The sequence below is a fragment of the Solenopsis invicta genome, chromosome 9, assembly GCF_016802725.1.
Source record: "Solenopsis invicta isolate M01_SB chromosome 9, UNIL_Sinv_3.0, whole genome shotgun sequence".
Lineage (NCBI taxonomy): Eukaryota > Metazoa > Arthropoda > Insecta > Hymenoptera > Formicidae > Solenopsis > Solenopsis invicta.
In genome coordinates, this window is record NC_052672.1 from 6,845,436 (window position 1) to 6,862,700 (window position 17,265).

Below are 17,265 nucleotides of genomic sequence, written 5' to 3' on the forward strand. Positions count from 1 at the left end.
TGCAGAGCCTTAATTAAGTCATTGATTAACTTTAATAATTTTAATTTAATTTTAAGTTTTTATCTTTTCTTAATTTTTAGGATTGAAAAGGATAAAAAATAAATTAAATCCAGATTAAAGGTTAATATTACTGGAGACAGACATTAGTTGAAATCGCTCTTAACATAAACAAAATGTTGGATATTAATACAAACATCTTTTTAAACATTTAAATGTATCCGAAAATTATTTTATTATTTTACAGCTTAAAGTATACAGAAAATAATCTACTGTGTTTTTAAATTTAAAAAAGTTAATATTTTGAACATTTTTAAAAATGTCCTTTTACGTTAATCAAAGTTTGGTCAAAATCGTTTTTAATCGGAATCGCTTACCGACATAATAAACAAAAAGTCAAACACTATTACAATATCCTTTTTAAACATTTAAACATATTTAAAAATTATTTTATACAGTTTAATGAGAGCGGAAAACAATTTACTGGTTTTAAATAATAAAATTTGATATTTTTAAAATAAAATAAATTTAAATAAAAAAATTGATTATTTTTAAATGCATTTTCTTAAATTAATCGAAGCTTAATCAAAATTGCTCTTTAGATGCAGAAGGAATTGGACACAATACAGCTTCCTTTTTAAATATTTAGACATGTCTAAATATTATTTTACACTGTATGTATATACAAGAACAGAGGGAACAGGGCAGTAAATAACATATAAAGATTGGTCTTTAATTAGTCATTTCCAGCTGCATCTTTTTAAATTAATTAAAGTTTAGTTGAAATCGCTTTTAGACAAGGAATCAGATACTAACGTGCAACTTCTTTTTTAATGTATAAATATTATAGATTTTCAATATATCTAAAAATTATTTTATACAGTTCCAATGAGCAGAAAATCATCTATTCTCGTTTTAAATTAAAAAAATAATGTTTTAATCATTTTCAAATGCATCTTTTTTAAATTAATTAAAGTTTTTAATATCGCTTGCAAACATAAATAAAAAGTCGGACATTATATTACCTTTTTTTTTAAACATTTAGACATATCTAAAAATCATTTATTTATATAGTTCAAGATATGCAACAAATAATTTACTTCGTTTCTAAATAAAAAAGTGTAGATAATTTTTAAATGCATTTTGTATTAAATTAATTGAAGCTTGATTAAAATCACTTTTAAACGTAGAAATGAATCAAACACTAACGCTACTCTCGTTGACTATCTCTAGCCACTTGACAGCCGTGGCGCCCGTTTCGACTTCACCGAATTCCACATGGATTTTTCTATTCGCATCACAGAGCATTTTCTCTTTTCGTTCCAATCTCTGATGATTGAGCAATGTTTCTCTTTCTTTCTTTCCCTTTCTTTCGCTCACAGTCACAGCCACAGCTCCGATTGCTCTGAGAAGCGGGCCGCGGAATCTCTCGTCGAGGTCTCGATCATACGATCGATGTCTGACTCTCTCGAAGGCGGCGGTATCGGTCGACTCGTCAGTCGTCGATCGTCGGGACTTGTTTGGTCACCCCCGTGGGGGAGACGGATGGGTGACGCTGACGCATCTTACGGTAACGCGCAATCCGGGTGTCGTTGCTCGACTCCACGTAAATAATCTTCCGTCGTCGCTGCGTTTTCACGTCGCAGCGTTTCTCGTCATTGCTCGTCATCGCCGCCCGCGAGACCTGGCCGTTCCACACGCGTCCTGTATGGCTCTGTGACACCCAGCCTCGCGCGATCGCGACCCGAAGATGGTCCGGGACGCAGGCGTCGTCTACCTGCTGATCGTGATCGTGCACCTGTGCTCGTGCGCGCGTAACATCAATTACAAGTATTATAACGAGTGTAAGTCCAACTTAACATTCGTCCAACTCGGCAGAAAACATTCTCCTTTTCCTTCTCGCCAGTTAACCTCAGTCGTTTAACCTCACTTTTACGTGTTTTCGTCCTAAAGTAGCTAGGTTGGGAGACTTAACTCCAATTTTGAATTTATTATTATGTAACTTAAAAAAGAGAGGAGTTTTTAGGGGAGAAAAATTTATAATATTTTTTAGGAATTATATTGATTTATAATACTTTAATTTTTGCTTATATTTATTATAAATATAACCTGACAATACTGTTTTGTTCCATAGATCGCCTCGAGAACGAAAGAATTTGTCATCCCCTGAATAAGAAGCATACGCTCGAGTTGCAAAACAGTGCTGCGGCGATTATTGTCCCGCGTCACATGTTTGATTATTGGGATGTCAAGGTTAATCGCAACTGCACATTTGTCTTCAAGACCAGTAAGGATGAGGGCCTCTTCGCGGTTATTCAGAAGATGCTTTTCCGCCGCGAGGGCGATCAGTGTATCGATTATGTACGGGTAAGTAGATAAATTACATTTATTTAGATCTAATTTTGCACCAATATAAATTAATTTTAATTTTAATTCTGGTTTAACTTGTAATAAGGTGTAACCAGATAATAAAGTGCTTGTAAATAAAATTGCATTCTCCCTTAAAAAGAACTGAGAAAGTGTTCCAATAAACTCATGAAATATTAGATATGGTAATCAGTTCATTGAAACGTTTTACCAGTTCTTTTTGTTAAAGGGTGATTACTTATGCTGACAACTTTATATAGGTCATCGAATATAAATGTCCAATTTCAAATAAAAAGTTTGATGTATTATATCTTAAACAAAAAGCAATACAATTAATTAAAGTGTATGCCTAAACTATTGACATAGTTTTGTTATCTTAATAGTGGCTTGTTTATACCAACAGCAAAGAAGTGAATTGTAATGTTAGCTTGTTGAGAATTGAATATTTTTCCTTATAAATGGTCCAATGCAATGGAAGAAAGTATAAGGTCTGGTGAATATAATAGGTGACAGAGAGTTTCTGAGTCTAGTTCTTGTAGTTTGAGCAGCATTATTTATGGAATATGTGGTTCAGTGTTATCTTGCAAGAGGATTAGCCTCTCCTCTTCTCTTCCTATAACGCCGTCTTCTCTTCCTGTAACGCCCTCTTCTCTTCCTGTAACACCCTATCTCTGTTGACTAATCTCGGCTGATTAATCACAAGTTCTCAGTTTCCTCATCATTTTATTCAATTTGTTGTAATTAATTAACCAGGTTTAGAATAAAGGATAATACTTGCACTGAACCACCAAACAGTCATTATTAGATATTGTTTTTAGTGAATATTCAGTTTTGGACTATATTTTGACACTTTATCTTTATCCAATCATTGTATCAAATGCTTGCGATTGTCGAAGAGAATCCATTTTTCATCACATATAACAATACAATGTAAAAATGTTTCATTTTTATTGTACAAAAAACAAGCTTTAAGATGATTTCTCTTCCGTTTGATGACATTTTCAAAGTTGTTAGTATGTTGGGAAATTTAAAGTTGTCATATCGTAAAGGCATCAATTTACTTAACAAATGTGAGCTGCAATTCTGAGAGCAACATATAATTGGGAATATGTCAGCAATACATTGCTATCTGATGATACTTTCTATCTTTTTTGATTCTTAAAATTAGAAAAACTCTTGATAATAATAACGATAATTATTGTTTTATATTAGTTCAAGAGAAGCGACGGTCACTATACAAACAAATTCTGCGGGGAGATAGATCGCAGCGGAATAACGTATCTTCCGGTTCCTGAGCCTGATGACAATTCGGGTAAAACAAGCGATAGCCGATTATATAATTATGATATGTATGCAGAATACGATCCCATTAAACAACGAAAACCATGGCATACGCAGTCTATGATAGAAACCGAAATATTCATTTCCAAAGCACCGTCGCATCAGAACCTGGACCTTGTTATAGCTTACACCCCATACAAAAGTACGTTTTAACGTATTTATATTAAACAAGGTTGTGTTGTGCATTTCAAGATTTTACATCTATATGGATTATTTACCTATTGTTTACATTAATACGAATCTTTTCCATGTAGACAATATAAGCAATGTAAATTATTATAAATTAGACCCTGGTATAAAATGTAACAAACGTGAATCATAGATACATTAACTTATTGATAACTCATTTGCAGATTGCAATCAGGTAGATCTCGACCAATACAAGTTGGTTGGAAATAACAGTTGCATACGGAAGGAGTACCTATGCGACAAGGTTTACAATTGTCCTTTCGGCATATGTTCAGACGAAGAGAATTGCGCGGGCAACGATCGGCATCCTAAGGACGATACCGCCACTAAAGTCACTGTAGGAGCGGTCACCACAATGATTCTCTGTTTCATCATTTTCGTTATGTGTCTGTGGATCTGTAAGAAATCGCAAAAGTTGTGCTGGTCGTCAGACTGTGCTGGTCCGAACGTGTGCTCGCGACCAGTTTCTCTGCCGGATGCGGACACAAGTCAAGGGTCCAATCGCGCTGTGCCAACGGCCCCTATGTTGGAGGTTGCCGTGTCCTCACCCGTCGCAGACAAAGATCTGCCACCCAGTTACGACTCGTTGTTCCCCGAACAGAGTAATCCTGCCAGATCGTAAGTTATCGTATCCGAGTATGAACTAAATGCATTAAACATACCGTCTAATGTTTTAATTAGACGCTGCGTTGTCGCGCACTTAATGACATAATTAGATCGATCTTCCTCTACGCGTACACTGTTCTGCAAAGTGCGAGCAGGATTTTATTATTAAAAAAACGTTATAATAAATTAACGAAAGTTACATGCGCCAATTTCGATTCTGTAATCGTTATTTCCTGGCGTGTGAGTTAAATTCGCAGCTTTAGGATTATTGCGCTATTAATACTATAAATAAGTCATTTGTGACTGAGATACGAGAAGTACACGACACTATGTTTTTTGTCCGTTCTTTGATAATGGATGAAGATAGTGTTAAATCAACGAATTATTGCATGCATCGATTTCAATCATTTTGACCAAAGTAATTCCTTATTATTGGAGCATCAATATTGCTCATCCGCCGTCCATATCTAAATGCACCCCTGCATACAGTACATTTATATGCAGTACTGTCATATTAACACATATTCGTTGTTTCTTTTTGTATATTAGTGAGATTATGCGAAATGCAGTGGTGAATAGATAGCTCAGTTAAGTTTTTTTTTACTTATGTATAGTTTTAAAGTTTTCTTATATCAGAGTGTTTATTCAAAAAGTGTTTTTGTAAAAATATTCCCTAGAATTCTCGGATTTTCTAAGAATTTTATTCAAAATTCCATGTCAGAGAATTTTTTAATGCAGCTTTGAAATAAATTTATTTTTTTATATACCTTTTAATATTCCTTAATCATATAATCATAAAGAAATAATATAAACTAAATATGGCATACAGCGTCCGCAGTACACAAATTTAGCTCATTAGAAGTATAAGAATTCGAAAAGTGATTAAACACACAGTGCCAATTTAAAACGATGTATTGTCACTAGTTTTCTTATAAAAACTCGTGGATTACAAGAAAATATACGTAAACGTGTATGCCATATTTATTGCTAATTGATTTTGCATCAAGAAAAATGGTCACAAAATAATTTTGTCAGAAAGATAGAATTTAAATTTCAAAGTTTTCTAAAAATTTTCTTAAGTGCTAATAAAAATCCATAATTTTCAAGGATAAAAAAATTAATTCTCCGAAAATTCCAGGTTTTCTGGTTCTTTTCCAGTAGTGAACACTCTATTATACGTGTATAGTTTTAAAATTTTCTGTTTCCTCCTTGCAGTTTTATTGTTTTATTACATCAGAAATGAGGAACCGTATAATTTTTCTTCCAATATACACTAAAATAAATTAAATTTTCCATATGCCACTACTAGTGTTCAATAGCTTATTGTAAGAAAAAAATTTGTATGACAATTCTCACTTCTGATTTATGAACTTATGGCTACAATTAGAAAACAGGAATTTTAAATGTGAGTTTTTATGTTTTGTATTATTTTCTAACAAATATTGAAGAAATAATACACATTTTCATTCATCGATAATAGCACAAAAAACAAAGGTCTAAAAACAGCTTCTTACAAGGGAAGATCCATGTATATGTATCTTGCAAATTTTGGAAAGTTCAATACAAAGATATAGAATTGGATGTAATAATTCATAATTGTAATAACATTGAACTCTCGAAATTTAATAATACAAAAATTAGATTGGACTAATGAGACGGTCATTAATGCGCAAATTGTAAATATGTACTACTATATATTTTTAGTACATACCTGAATCTTCTTTTGTTAGTAAATATTACAACTTTCTATAACAAAATTAATTAACGTATTTTTTAAATACGTTAAATATAAAGCTCTATCTTATCAGTTTTACATCTATTAGTTTTTTACATTTAAGTTATAATGCATTGTATTACTTGCGACAATATTTGATATAATGATAATATCTGTCTCGAAATAAAAGGAATCTGATTTATTGTGTTCATAGGCAATCATTCGCGAAATGAATGGTGCATGAACTCGCTGTATTGTAACATACTTTGATGTTACGTCTTAAGCAATTCCCAGACATTCAATATTTATTGCACAATATTATGGATCGTCTGAAGATTATATTAAGTTTGTTTGGAATTGTTCAGAAGATTATTGTACAACATATTGATCGTCTAAGGGCTGCTTTATTTGAGTATGCGCGACTTATATATACATATATATGTTATATATATATGTATATAATTTTTGTACGTATATAAAACATAAAAATTTTATAGAATGTATACAAATCTTAGACTTGTGCGTATATTTTTGGAGATTGAATGTTATGTAAATCTCTTTATAAAATGTATGTAATAAAGTTGTAAATATTCAATTTGTGATAATAAAGATCTATGTATATATACACACATAATCAAATGCAGCAATTTATTTTTTGTCTTAGGATTCTTTAGATGTATGTTCCAGTAACCAAAGACAGTCGTTGATAATATGATCGATCTCAGCTGATGCAGTTGACAGTTGATGATTGTCATCGTACACGAGCATTCTGTAACAGGAAATTAAATCTCTAACGACGCAAGTTTTTTCATGTTTTACATGTTTAATATGAACATGATTGCCAACTTACTTAGTTTTCACTTTGTTAATTTTGAGCCGATTGTACCACATCGTTCCTTGAGAAGATGGTACTCGCAGATCTTTTGTTCCAATACAGACCAAGGTCGGTGCCTTAACTTTATCTACGTGTATGATGGGTGAGCATTTTCTCATTTTTACGAGCATGTCGATGTCTTCGGGCCAAGGACCGGTAATGATATTGTAAAGAATACCTGCCTCCACACCGCACCTGCAATAAAAAGTTACATCACATTAATGTGAATAAACACTTGATATAAATACAAATATATTTGTAAACATCCTCATCACAAATAATTTATGTACATTTAGACAAAAAGAAGACTATGTATTTCAGTCAAGCTTAGACTAGTCGCAACTATTGGTACATTTGAGATAACGATTAAGCTTACACATTACGAAGATACGCTATTTTCTCTTCCTTAGTCAGAGCATTGCGACTGAAATACAAATAAGGGATTGAATAATTGAAAGGACGTGAGGAATATCGTTATTAATATTGAGTGCTTCTTTACCAGTCTGGAATGTCGGATGTACCGAACATGGTTGAGATATCGATTACTGGATTTTTAGCAACTACCGCTTTGAACAGATCCTAAAATGTAAAAAAATAGCTTTTACAATATACAAATTAATAAAATGGATTGTACAAAATTATTATTAAACTCGCTTACTGGAGCTTGCCCACTTAAATGTGCTACCAAGAATCCACCGTGAGATCCGCCGCAAAGACCTATGCGTTTAGAGTCAAGCCAGGGATATTTCTTGATCGTTTCCTGCGTAGCAGTTATACAATCCTTCACATCCACATTTCCGACTTTTCCTTGAAGATACTCTACCGTCGCGCTGCCCATCCCCGTAGAGCCACGATAGTTTACTAGCACTACCGCGAAACCTGAATTATGCAGAATTAATATAGTAAAATTGTTAAATATTAAGAAACATGGAAAAGAGAGGTCAAAAAATGAGTAACATAAAAAAAGTAAAAATTTTTTTACTATTAATATTCTTGTTCAATTTAAAAACAATTTCAAGATTTCGAAAGTAATGGTAGATAATTTGAAGAACTAGAAAATGTATATAAAATCAAACAAGAAATATTATTGAACACTAAGATGTTGCTATGATTATTCATTGGCCTTCCTCTGATTTTTGTCATATTCTGCATATTATACGTGTATGCATATGTATACAATGTGTTTCTATACATGTGTCTATATTCATATATATATATACACATATATAATTTATTGTAAAAAGTTTTTAGTCACATGTTCAATAATAATAAAGATAAATTCGATTTTACTCAGTCATTATCAGCTGTAATTGAAAAATTGATCAACAGTATATGAAAATAAATAATAAATTAAGATATTAAAATGATAATAAGACATTAGATAAAATAGATAAAATAACAAAAATGTAACATAAAAAAATTAAGACAAAATGAGACACACTTTCCATGAAAAGTTTGTGCAATAAAAATGAAGTCCATGATTTTTCATTTTGTCTTAATTTTATTTTGTGTTCATCTATATTATATATGTATACGTCTGACCTTTAATGTGGTTGGTTTTTTTTATATCTATTTTATCCAACGCTTTACATTCGTTTTCAATGTCTTAATTTATTAGTAATTCTGATAATCTAGCTATTTTTTAATTGCGACTAATGATGACTGATAATGAGTAAAGTCAAAATCGTCTTTTGTTATTATTGAATGTTTGAATAAAAACTTTTTATTCTTTATTTTACTCATTACTCATTATTCATCTCATTATTTATTCATTTTTCAACCTTTTGTGATTCTTATCTACTATGCTAAAGTGGATTGAATTCAATATTAATTGGTTTCAAATGTTATGCAAAAAAATGTATAACTTACCTGCTAATATAAAGAAAGCCGACTCTAGAGAAAATGTGTTTGCAAAACTGCTATGAGGTCCTCCATGTGGTATAACTATAAAAGGTACTGATTGAACTTTACCACTTTTTCGACCGAAATAAATATAGTTAAATTGCTCTGAAAATTAGAAAACTTAGAAAAATTAGAAAACTCAAATAGATGCATTAAAAAAATTATGCAAATAATAACATGATAGACTTACTTATGCTGTCGTCATTATTATAACTATATTCATTTTGCTCATACATCATTTCTTCGAAACCAGGAATTTTCATTGGAGTTGTAAGTGCAATCTTGGGGATATCGCCACTATTTGCTGCTTCATTTTCAAAACGACCTACCATAAGGCTAGAAGGTTGCAATAAAGACGTGTTTAGAAACGCAATCACATTCCCCTTTACATCCAGTACAGAAAGACTGCTTTTATCATTTTTTATCTCAGTAATATCTTTTGTATCTGCAAAGATAATTTATTATGTTTTTAAATAGCAACAAATCTATTAATATGTTAAATTATAGTCTAACGTCTAACAGATAAAAGTTTACTATCTTACTTATATTCACGATATATGAGACGATATTGTTCTTTTGTGGAGTACTGAAAAATAAGTACTGAGAATCGTCACTCCAACAACGACGAGGTAAACGACCATATATTCCATAAAATTGCTTGCTGTGATTAATTGTTTTACTCGTTCCCACTGCTTCCACAATCTCGATAGTCTAGATATAAAATAAAACAATTTGAAAATTTAGAATATTAAACGTATTTCTATTTAATTTTTGATAATAATTAGTAAGATTTAATAATTCAATAATTAAATTTAATTAATTTAAAATCTGTATATATTAATTATATAAACGAGTAAAGCCAATATCGATTTTGCAGTAATCCTTGATTAATCTTGTTTTTTATAATAATTTTTGTGTAAATAAAATGAAATCAGGCACACTATGTCACAAATTAAATTAACGAGCAATTTAATAATATTGATGCTCATGAACATCTAACAGAATTCTTTACATCACTGTAAAGAATTTATTGTGAAAACTAATACCTTAGAGCTAGGATTTGAATCCGGATCTCCATACATTCTATACAGGTATCATCAATTCGACTAAAAGGCATAAAAACCACAAGATCGATATAAGTTTTCCTCATATGTTTGACAAGTTTATCGACCCTAATCATACTTATTATTTATTAATTCTAATTAATGTAATGCTATTAATATTATTAATTATAATTAAATTAATTAAATCTTTAGTTTTAATATATTACATGATCTTTTTCCATTCTCAAATCTCGCAATATAAGCTTGTGTACGTTATGATGTGGCACAGCACCTGTTTCCCTCTGCAACCATACGAGATAATTTCCATCAGGACTGATTCTAGGACTGTGCACTGCACATCCTTCATCAGACAAATTTCCTGTACAAAAAAAGTTATTGTTTTTTCTTGTTATTATATATATATTTCATATATACTTTTTTACTTATTACATATATATCTTCTATACTAATAATTTCAATGTTCCTTACGATATTCTCCATTTTTCAATACAAATATCCAAGAGTATCTATTAGTACACGCAGTAATGCCTAAGTATATTGGCTCATGTTTCCAAGCAACCCCGATTATATCTTGATCTTTTGTCCAGATTACTTGGCCGGGAGATAGTTCATCTGGTATTCCAGGTAACACAGTAATGGTGTCCATCGTCGTATCAAGGACAGCAACAACAGGTCGGTGTTTACCTACTAATTGCTCTCCCCAGTGTGGCTTGTAAATATATTCGTTACCCTGGATCAAGAAAATCAAATAATAAAATAAGATATATATATATATATACATATAAAATATATATATATATATATATATATATACAAAATGTATATAATTGTTTAACGAAACAAGAAATAAATCTTACCACCGTTGCTTCATCATCCTCTTTTTTTTCTTTATCTTTCTTATCCAATGACTTCTGCTTATAAAACGGTTCTGACTTGGGAAGCTTTTTTTCTGCTATATATAGAATCTTAGTATTATCCGGAGACCACTCAAATGAACGAAATTCCACTGAAAGAAGCACATAGTTAACATACATTTAAAATATTAAAAATTTGATAAACAAAGGTTTCCCATTCGGAAATTAAAATATTTATGCAGTTTTGACAATACATATAGCAAAACTCTGCAAAAACTGTTTCTTATGTTGCTTCATGCGGCTAGATGTTTTCGAGTTAAAGTTATTGATAATTTAACTTCAGTTCGGTCCGTTTTTTATCTTTCTTTAAATCAATTAACAATAATGAGGAGATCCACATGGTTTGGTTTTATTTGAATACATTGGACACTCAACAAAATTAACTTCTTGAAAAAAGCAACTTATTCATAATAATGTATAAAATTTTCCTTTTTTTAACCATGTATTTTTTATACAAATTACTAATACTTTAAGTATAGAAAAATTTTACGTTGTGAAACTGTGAATGTGGACCTATATGAAATTTAAACCTCGTTGTAATTATGTTAAAGTTTAGTAAGTGACTTTTGTTGTTGATTGTTTGTGCAAATAAGGAACTTACAATTAGCGAAGCCAAAACATTCACATGATTTTTGTAAGTTGTAAGAAACCATGGATTAAACTTAATATGCTCTCAATATAAAATCTAAAATTTACTTGCTCATTAAGGACCTTTTGTTGATATTATTTTTGTTTTTATTTAAAATTATTGATACCTAAAATGATATTTATAATTTATAATTTTAATTTTTTACTTCAACTCAAAAGTTAACCGCATAAACAAAATGTAAGTAAGTTTTTATAGAATTTTAGTTCAAAATTAAAGTTTCATTCAAATTTAGTTCAAAAAATTGTTGAACTTTTGAGAAAAAAAATAGCCATTCACTATTTTTCCATTTAAAAAATTTAATATGATTATCCGTACGAACGTCTTTCGTGAATCTAAAAATGTTTAATTAAAATATGTTCTTAATATCATGTACTAAATTTAAATAAATCGTTCTTTAAATTGTCAAAATTTTTATGTATTTTTTTTTAACTTTCATGTCAAAACTCTGTTTTGAAAATAAAATCTTAATTTTGTGATAAAATAAAGTTTTAAAAGATGACAAAAATTTACGAATATATTAAACAAGAATGGCTTCTACGGTCGTAGCTAGATCTTCGTGCTTGTATTATTCGTGTGATTTTATATACTTTCTTCAAATTTAATAACTGTGCGCCGAATTATTTTTTCAGTCATAACACATCCCTACATTGAACAAGATTTAGTAATATCACGTATTATTCAATTGAAATTAATATTAAACCCCCCCCCCCTGAAAAAACCCTGGCTGAGGTGATATTTTTCGCAATAAATTCTTTAGTTTTTTTCAGGGGAGAGGGAGTTAATATTAATTTCAATTAAATAATACGTGATATTACTAAATCTTGTTCAATGTAGAGCTACGTTATGAACCGAAAAAACAATTCGGGGCACAGTTTATTGAATTTGAAGAAAGTATATAAAATCACACAAATAATACAAGCATGAAGATCTAGCTACGACCGTAGAAAGCATTCTTGTTTAATTTGTGTTGTTACAGTAATGGTCCAATATCTTTTTACTTTATGGATATATGTTCACCTTTTCTTTATAAAAAAACCAAAGAATATCTCTTTAAATATTTTGTAATCACTTAGGAATCATTTTGTACAATAAACTGTATTTTTTTACTGCCAGAATGTATCTTGAAGAGATAAAATTAACTTCAAAAAATGAGTTATTTTTCGTATTTGTTTTATTATATCGACAAAAGGAGATAAAACAAAATTTCATATTAAAAATTTTTTTAAAATTAAAATAGAAAAGGTTCTGAAAAAAATTTTTTAATTTTTATCAATTAGAAAAATTACCAAAACATTGTTTAATAATAAAATAAAAATTAAAAAATGAGTAAATTTTTAAAAGTTGAATTTAGCTTTAGAGTAAATTCAGGCAGTAAAAAATAGTTAATTATTTATTATGAGTTTTTCTACTGCCAAATAATATTTTTTTGTATTATCAGTTAATTATTTATCAGAATTTTTTCTATTGTCAAAAAATATTTTTCGTATTGCCCAAGCTTTTTAATTTTTTAAACTTCTGAGTTGGAAACCTCATGTAAGACAAAAGGTGATAGTTTATATACTATCTGTGTAAACATCGCCATGGACATCCAGAGCAGACAGATCATAATTCTTCACAAAATGTTGCTTATCCCAGATTTCTATAAACTGTTTTGTAGAATTATCAATTGTGACTTGTCGCAGCACAGCTCTACGTTCTTCATTCTTTGTTAGGGTGGACATCAACCTATTTCAAATAGATATATTTAAATGCTGAAAAGTTACTTTGTAGACGTAATTAGTTTACAGTTTTTAGTTTACATTTACAGTTTTTTTTTCAAAAAGTTAACTAATTACTGTTATAAGTTATCTTTAAAAAATAACAAATTTTAGTTATAGTTAAAAAGTAACAAACCGCTTGGATTACTTTTTGTTAATTGCTTGTAATGTTTATGTATTGCTATTTTAAATAGATACAAATATCTTTTTATATTATTTCTAACATTAATAAATTATTTTGCTTATTATACAAAACAGTCGTAAGCTACATTATTTTATAATAAATCATAGTTATTTTAAGAACTTAAAATCAAACATATTTAATATACATTAATTAAATTAATATATACAAATAGAATCAAAATTATAGGATCAATATTTTCAGTTAAAAAGTTTAGCATGTTCAAACTCTTTTAGTTTTGTAATAAAATTGCTGTAAATATCTTGTTTTAAAGGGTAAAGTTTCAACTGTAATGTTTGCATAATGATTAGCTTTCTTGAAGATAAACTATTATTTTATTTTGCTGAAGAGTTTATATGGTTAATGAATAAATTTGTAAATATGTATAAAACTACTATAAAAATAACAACTAAATTAGTTACTTATTACTAAAAAAAATATAACTTTACAGTTATTGTAAAAGAGTAACTCTAAGAGTAACTCTTCAGTAATTTCTATACAAGTAATAAGTTACTTTCCAACTCTGTTGAATTACAAGCAATATTGAATATTCTGTAATTATTAAAATATCTCAATAGCATACTCTGTGGTAATATCAACTGGAAATCCAATAGAAACTGGTGTCAAGTCTGAGTTTAAGTCATAATTCTGTAAGAAGCGTTGATCTGTCTTCCTCTCCAGATTTCTTTGTGACCACGAGCCTTGTATGGACAATCTGCCACTTGTAGTACCAAGAATCTGTGCACTGCTCAAGGATGGATATGCAGCTAATGATTTGTATAAATTCACCAATTCCTTTACCTGCAAAGATGCTCTCTGGACACAATTATTTTGCACAATTGTGCATTGTTCAATTAGAAAAAATTTACTGCAAGAAATATCAGCAATATAAACTTAGTTTATACCAGTCATTTGATATATGAATAAAGTATAACATTTGTAATAAATTAACTTACTTCAATGATATAAATGATGACATATTAGTCTGATACAATATGTATCAGACATATTGAATCAAAATAGTACACATCTTTAGCACTTGTATGTAACGCTGTAAATATTTGCTTCCCAACTTAAAAAAATATAAGAAACCAAATAAGAAATAATAAAAACATTTATAAATTTAATAGAAATCCTATATAATAATTTTATTTAAACTTATAGACTTCTATTAAATTTCTATATGTTTCTATCATTTCTTATCTAACTTTTTAAGCAGGATTAGTACACATATCAAAGTGCTTGGTGTAAACTAATACCCATATTCATAGTCCCTCCTTAAAAAAATGAGGATTTCTTGTTTCTGGCTGTCTTTGTTTTGCATAGGGTAAAACGTAGTACGTGAGACAAAGACAGACAATAACAAGGAATCCTTGTTTCTCAAGAAAGAACTATGAATACGGTTGTATGGTATAGGAAATCATTGCATACCTGTCCCAATGCCATCCTGAATCTTTTGTCTCTTTGCAATACGAATGCTACTTAGGTAAGCGTTTCATGAAACGTCTGTAATTCAAGAGAATTCGTTTATGTACCGTACATTATCTTATGATAACGAATATTATCTTATGTAAATGACACAACTTGCATTTTAATACACCGTATCTTATCTTTCTGCTATTGCATTATGATAAACAAAACGTTAAAGTAAGGAAAATTTGAAATATTGTATTACAATGTAAATTGGCTATAAAAAACAAACTATTAAATACATGTTTATTTATGTGACACTCACCCGAAATAAGGTTATAAGAACGATCGAAAGGTGATACTGCGTCATACTGCGTTACCGGCGTCGCGTCATGTTCATGTATTTCTTTGCACCATGGTGTATGCGTGTATATATAGATACATCCCTGACGGAGAAATTTTAATGTTTTTGACAGAGAAACTTCTAACTATAAAACAAGTTATACATTTACACATCTTTTTAATAAGTTGCTTGTATGAATATCGTTCGTATATGAATAGGTGTAGCTATTGCATATAACCACGTGTGACAACGTGGCTAGATGTTTCGAAAGCTAGAAATGATTAATCGAATCGATATCGCGTGTTATAGGGAGACAATTTGACTCATATTTTAATTCATTTATATTTTTTAACGTCGTCCGACTGTTTGCACACCTGGCGAAGAGAACGCCGAGTGCGCGTATACGAAGTCAATCGTTCCTGTCCTAACTCCTAAAGTTTCGTGCGACTAATTGATTCATCTCGCCGCACCAATATCGTCGATAATTTACGCGAATGCAATGAGGACGAGGAGCGAATACCGAATTGTAGAGGCAAATAAACAGTAGATACGAGTACAGATGAGTATACAGATTGACCCACCTTTCGCCGCTGTTCGCTCCATTCAGCTCTGTCTCAGGTCTCAGACGCTGCTGTCGAACATTCGAAAAATCCAAAATCCTCCTTACGACGATTCGTCTTGATTCACACTTGGCATGACCCTTCGTTTTCGGCACTTTTAAAACATTCCCAGTATTCACGCGCGTCGGAAACTCGAGACACGAGGCAACGGAGAGATGCAAAACACGTTTGAACGCAACACGACTTCGCACCATGCATCGTATCCAACTGACGACGGATGTTGATACGAACGGCCGACATTTTACGAAACTCTCGAAACATTCGCTCGCGTCAAGAACTCATATATACAGGACGACGAGGATGCGAGTTGAAATGCGCCGCGACGCGCCATGCCTTTCCACCGATCCCCCCTAACCGACCGACTGCTGGCACTGCGTACTACGTAGTAGCGGCGTAGCGGCGCGCAAGCGCGTGGGGGTGATCACGCGCCAGTCACGCAGCTACGCAGTACGCAGTGCCAGCAGTCGGTCGGCTAGAGAGCACGGCAGAGGTCGCGGCGCGTCGCAGCGCATTTCAACTCGCATCCTCGTCATTCCGTACGAGTGTTTGATGCGACCGAGTGTGAACGAGTGTTTCGAGAGTGTTGTGGACTGTCGAAAGTGAAGTGTCGGCCTTTATACCGACATCCGTCGCGTCGAATGCATGGTAGGAAGTCGTGTCGCGTTCAATCGTGTTTCGCAGCTTCTCCGTTGCCTCCTATTCCGAGTTTCCGACAAGCGTGAGCACCGGGAGGGTTTTGAGAGTGCCGAAAACGAAGGATCGCGCGTTCGTGCCAAGTATGAATCAAGACGAATCGTCGTGAATCTTGGGCCGGTATTCATAGTCGAGTCTTATTTCAAGATTGTTTTAAGCAACGTCTTAAGATGCTAATACGGCTCTCTGATTGGTTGATGGCATCTTAAGGTGATACTTAAGACGATCTTAAATATAAGAATCGACTATGAATACCGGCCTTGGATTCTCCGTGTCACTCGGACGACAATGGACGGTCGAGCGGGACGGTGCGAAGTTGCGTCGCGCGTTCAATCGCGTCTTCTCCGTTGCCCCGTATATCCCGTATATATCTCGAGTTTTCGACGGGCGTGAGTACCGGGAGTGCCAAAAATGAACCAAGTGTCGCGCGTTTATGCCAAATATGAATCGAAAAGAGGAGGATCTTCTGGATCTTCGAAAGCGACGGTTGAGACTACGAGACGGAGCTGGACGGAGCGACCAGCGGCGAACGGTGAGTCAATTTATTTGTACGAGTATCTACTATTTATTCGCCGCCACATTTCAGTATTTGTGTCTCGTTCTGATTACGCTCGTATAAATTGCGACTCATTAATATAAAGTTT

At 31.8% G+C, this 17,265-nt stretch overlaps 3 protein-coding genes across 12 annotated transcripts in view; 1 reads left to right on the forward strand and 2 right to left on the reverse strand.

Moving 5' to 3' along the window:
- Nucleotides 1–1,359, reverse strand: part of LOC105200312 (cilia- and flagella-associated protein 65) — a 3,907-nt gene extending 2,548 nt beyond the window's left edge. Inside the window, exon 1 of the mRNA XM_026140090.2 lies at nucleotides 1,207–1,359. Coding sequence (XP_025995875.1) covers nucleotides 1,207–1,305 — 99 coding nt within the window. The 5' untranslated portion in view covers nucleotides 1,306–1,359. The remainder of the gene's footprint in view (nucleotides 1–1,206) is intronic.
- Nucleotides 1–6,848, forward strand: part of LOC105200308 — a 27,531-nt gene extending 20,683 nt beyond the window's left edge. Inside the window, exons 1-4 of one of the 2 annotated variants that reach the window (XM_011167784.3) lie at nucleotides 1,526–1,841; nucleotides 2,132–2,364; nucleotides 3,577–3,847; nucleotides 4,059–6,848. In XM_011167784.3, coding sequence (XP_011166086.1) covers nucleotides 1,748–1,841; nucleotides 2,132–2,364; nucleotides 3,577–3,847; nucleotides 4,059–4,516 — 1,056 coding nt within the window. In that variant the 5' untranslated portion in view covers nucleotides 1,526–1,747 and the 3' untranslated portion in view covers nucleotides 4,517–6,848. Of the gene's footprint in view, nucleotides 1–1,525; nucleotides 1,842–2,131; nucleotides 2,365–3,576; nucleotides 3,848–4,058 lie in introns of those variants that run through there. The other variant, XM_011167785.3, reaches the window with a different exon arrangement.
- On the reverse strand, nucleotides 6,726–16,250 carry LOC105200317 (acylamino-acid-releasing enzyme). 9 transcript variants are annotated; one of them, XM_026140086.2, is made up of 16 exons: nucleotides 15,890–16,250; nucleotides 15,291–15,411; nucleotides 14,987–15,061; nucleotides 14,139–14,356; nucleotides 13,179–13,342; nucleotides 10,912–11,060; nucleotides 10,523–10,784; nucleotides 10,261–10,412; nucleotides 9,533–9,701; nucleotides 9,181–9,435; nucleotides 8,958–9,095; nucleotides 7,747–7,967; nucleotides 7,588–7,667; nucleotides 7,465–7,512; nucleotides 7,065–7,283; nucleotides 6,815–6,983 (listed from the first exon to the last, which is right to left on the reverse strand). In XM_026140086.2, exons 3-16 carry the CDS (start codon nucleotides 14,999–15,001, stop codon nucleotides 6,875–6,877), a joined length of 2,199 nt encoding a protein of 732 aa, XP_025995871.2. In that variant the 5' UTR covers nucleotides 15,002–15,061; nucleotides 15,291–15,411; nucleotides 15,890–16,250; the 3' UTR covers nucleotides 6,815–6,874. The 9 variants fall into 9 exon arrangements, with proteins under 9 accessions (XP_025995866.2, XP_025995871.2, XP_025995868.2 ...); XM_026140083.2 differs by having other exon boundaries at nucleotides 14,139–14,371; nucleotides 15,890–16,248; XM_039453671.1 differs by having other exon boundaries at nucleotides 14,139–14,371; nucleotides 15,291–15,453; nucleotides 15,890–16,248.
- Between the last annotated feature and the right edge of the window lie 1,015 nt (nucleotides 16,251–17,265).

Excerpts from the sequence above, each read along its gene's own strand:
- LOC105200317 (XM_026140081.2), bottom strand. The coding sequence starts at position 14,534 with ATGTCATCATTTATATCATTGAA. Across the intron at positions 13,343-14,138 it reads CCAGTTGATATTACCACAGA|GTTGATGTCCACCCTAACAA; the intron begins GTATGCTATTGA and ends TATTTGAAATAG. Across the intron at positions 7,668-7,746 it reads ATTTAAGTGGGCAAGCTCCA|GATCTGTTCAAAGCGGTAGT; the intron begins GTAAGCGAGTTT and ends TTTACATTTTAG.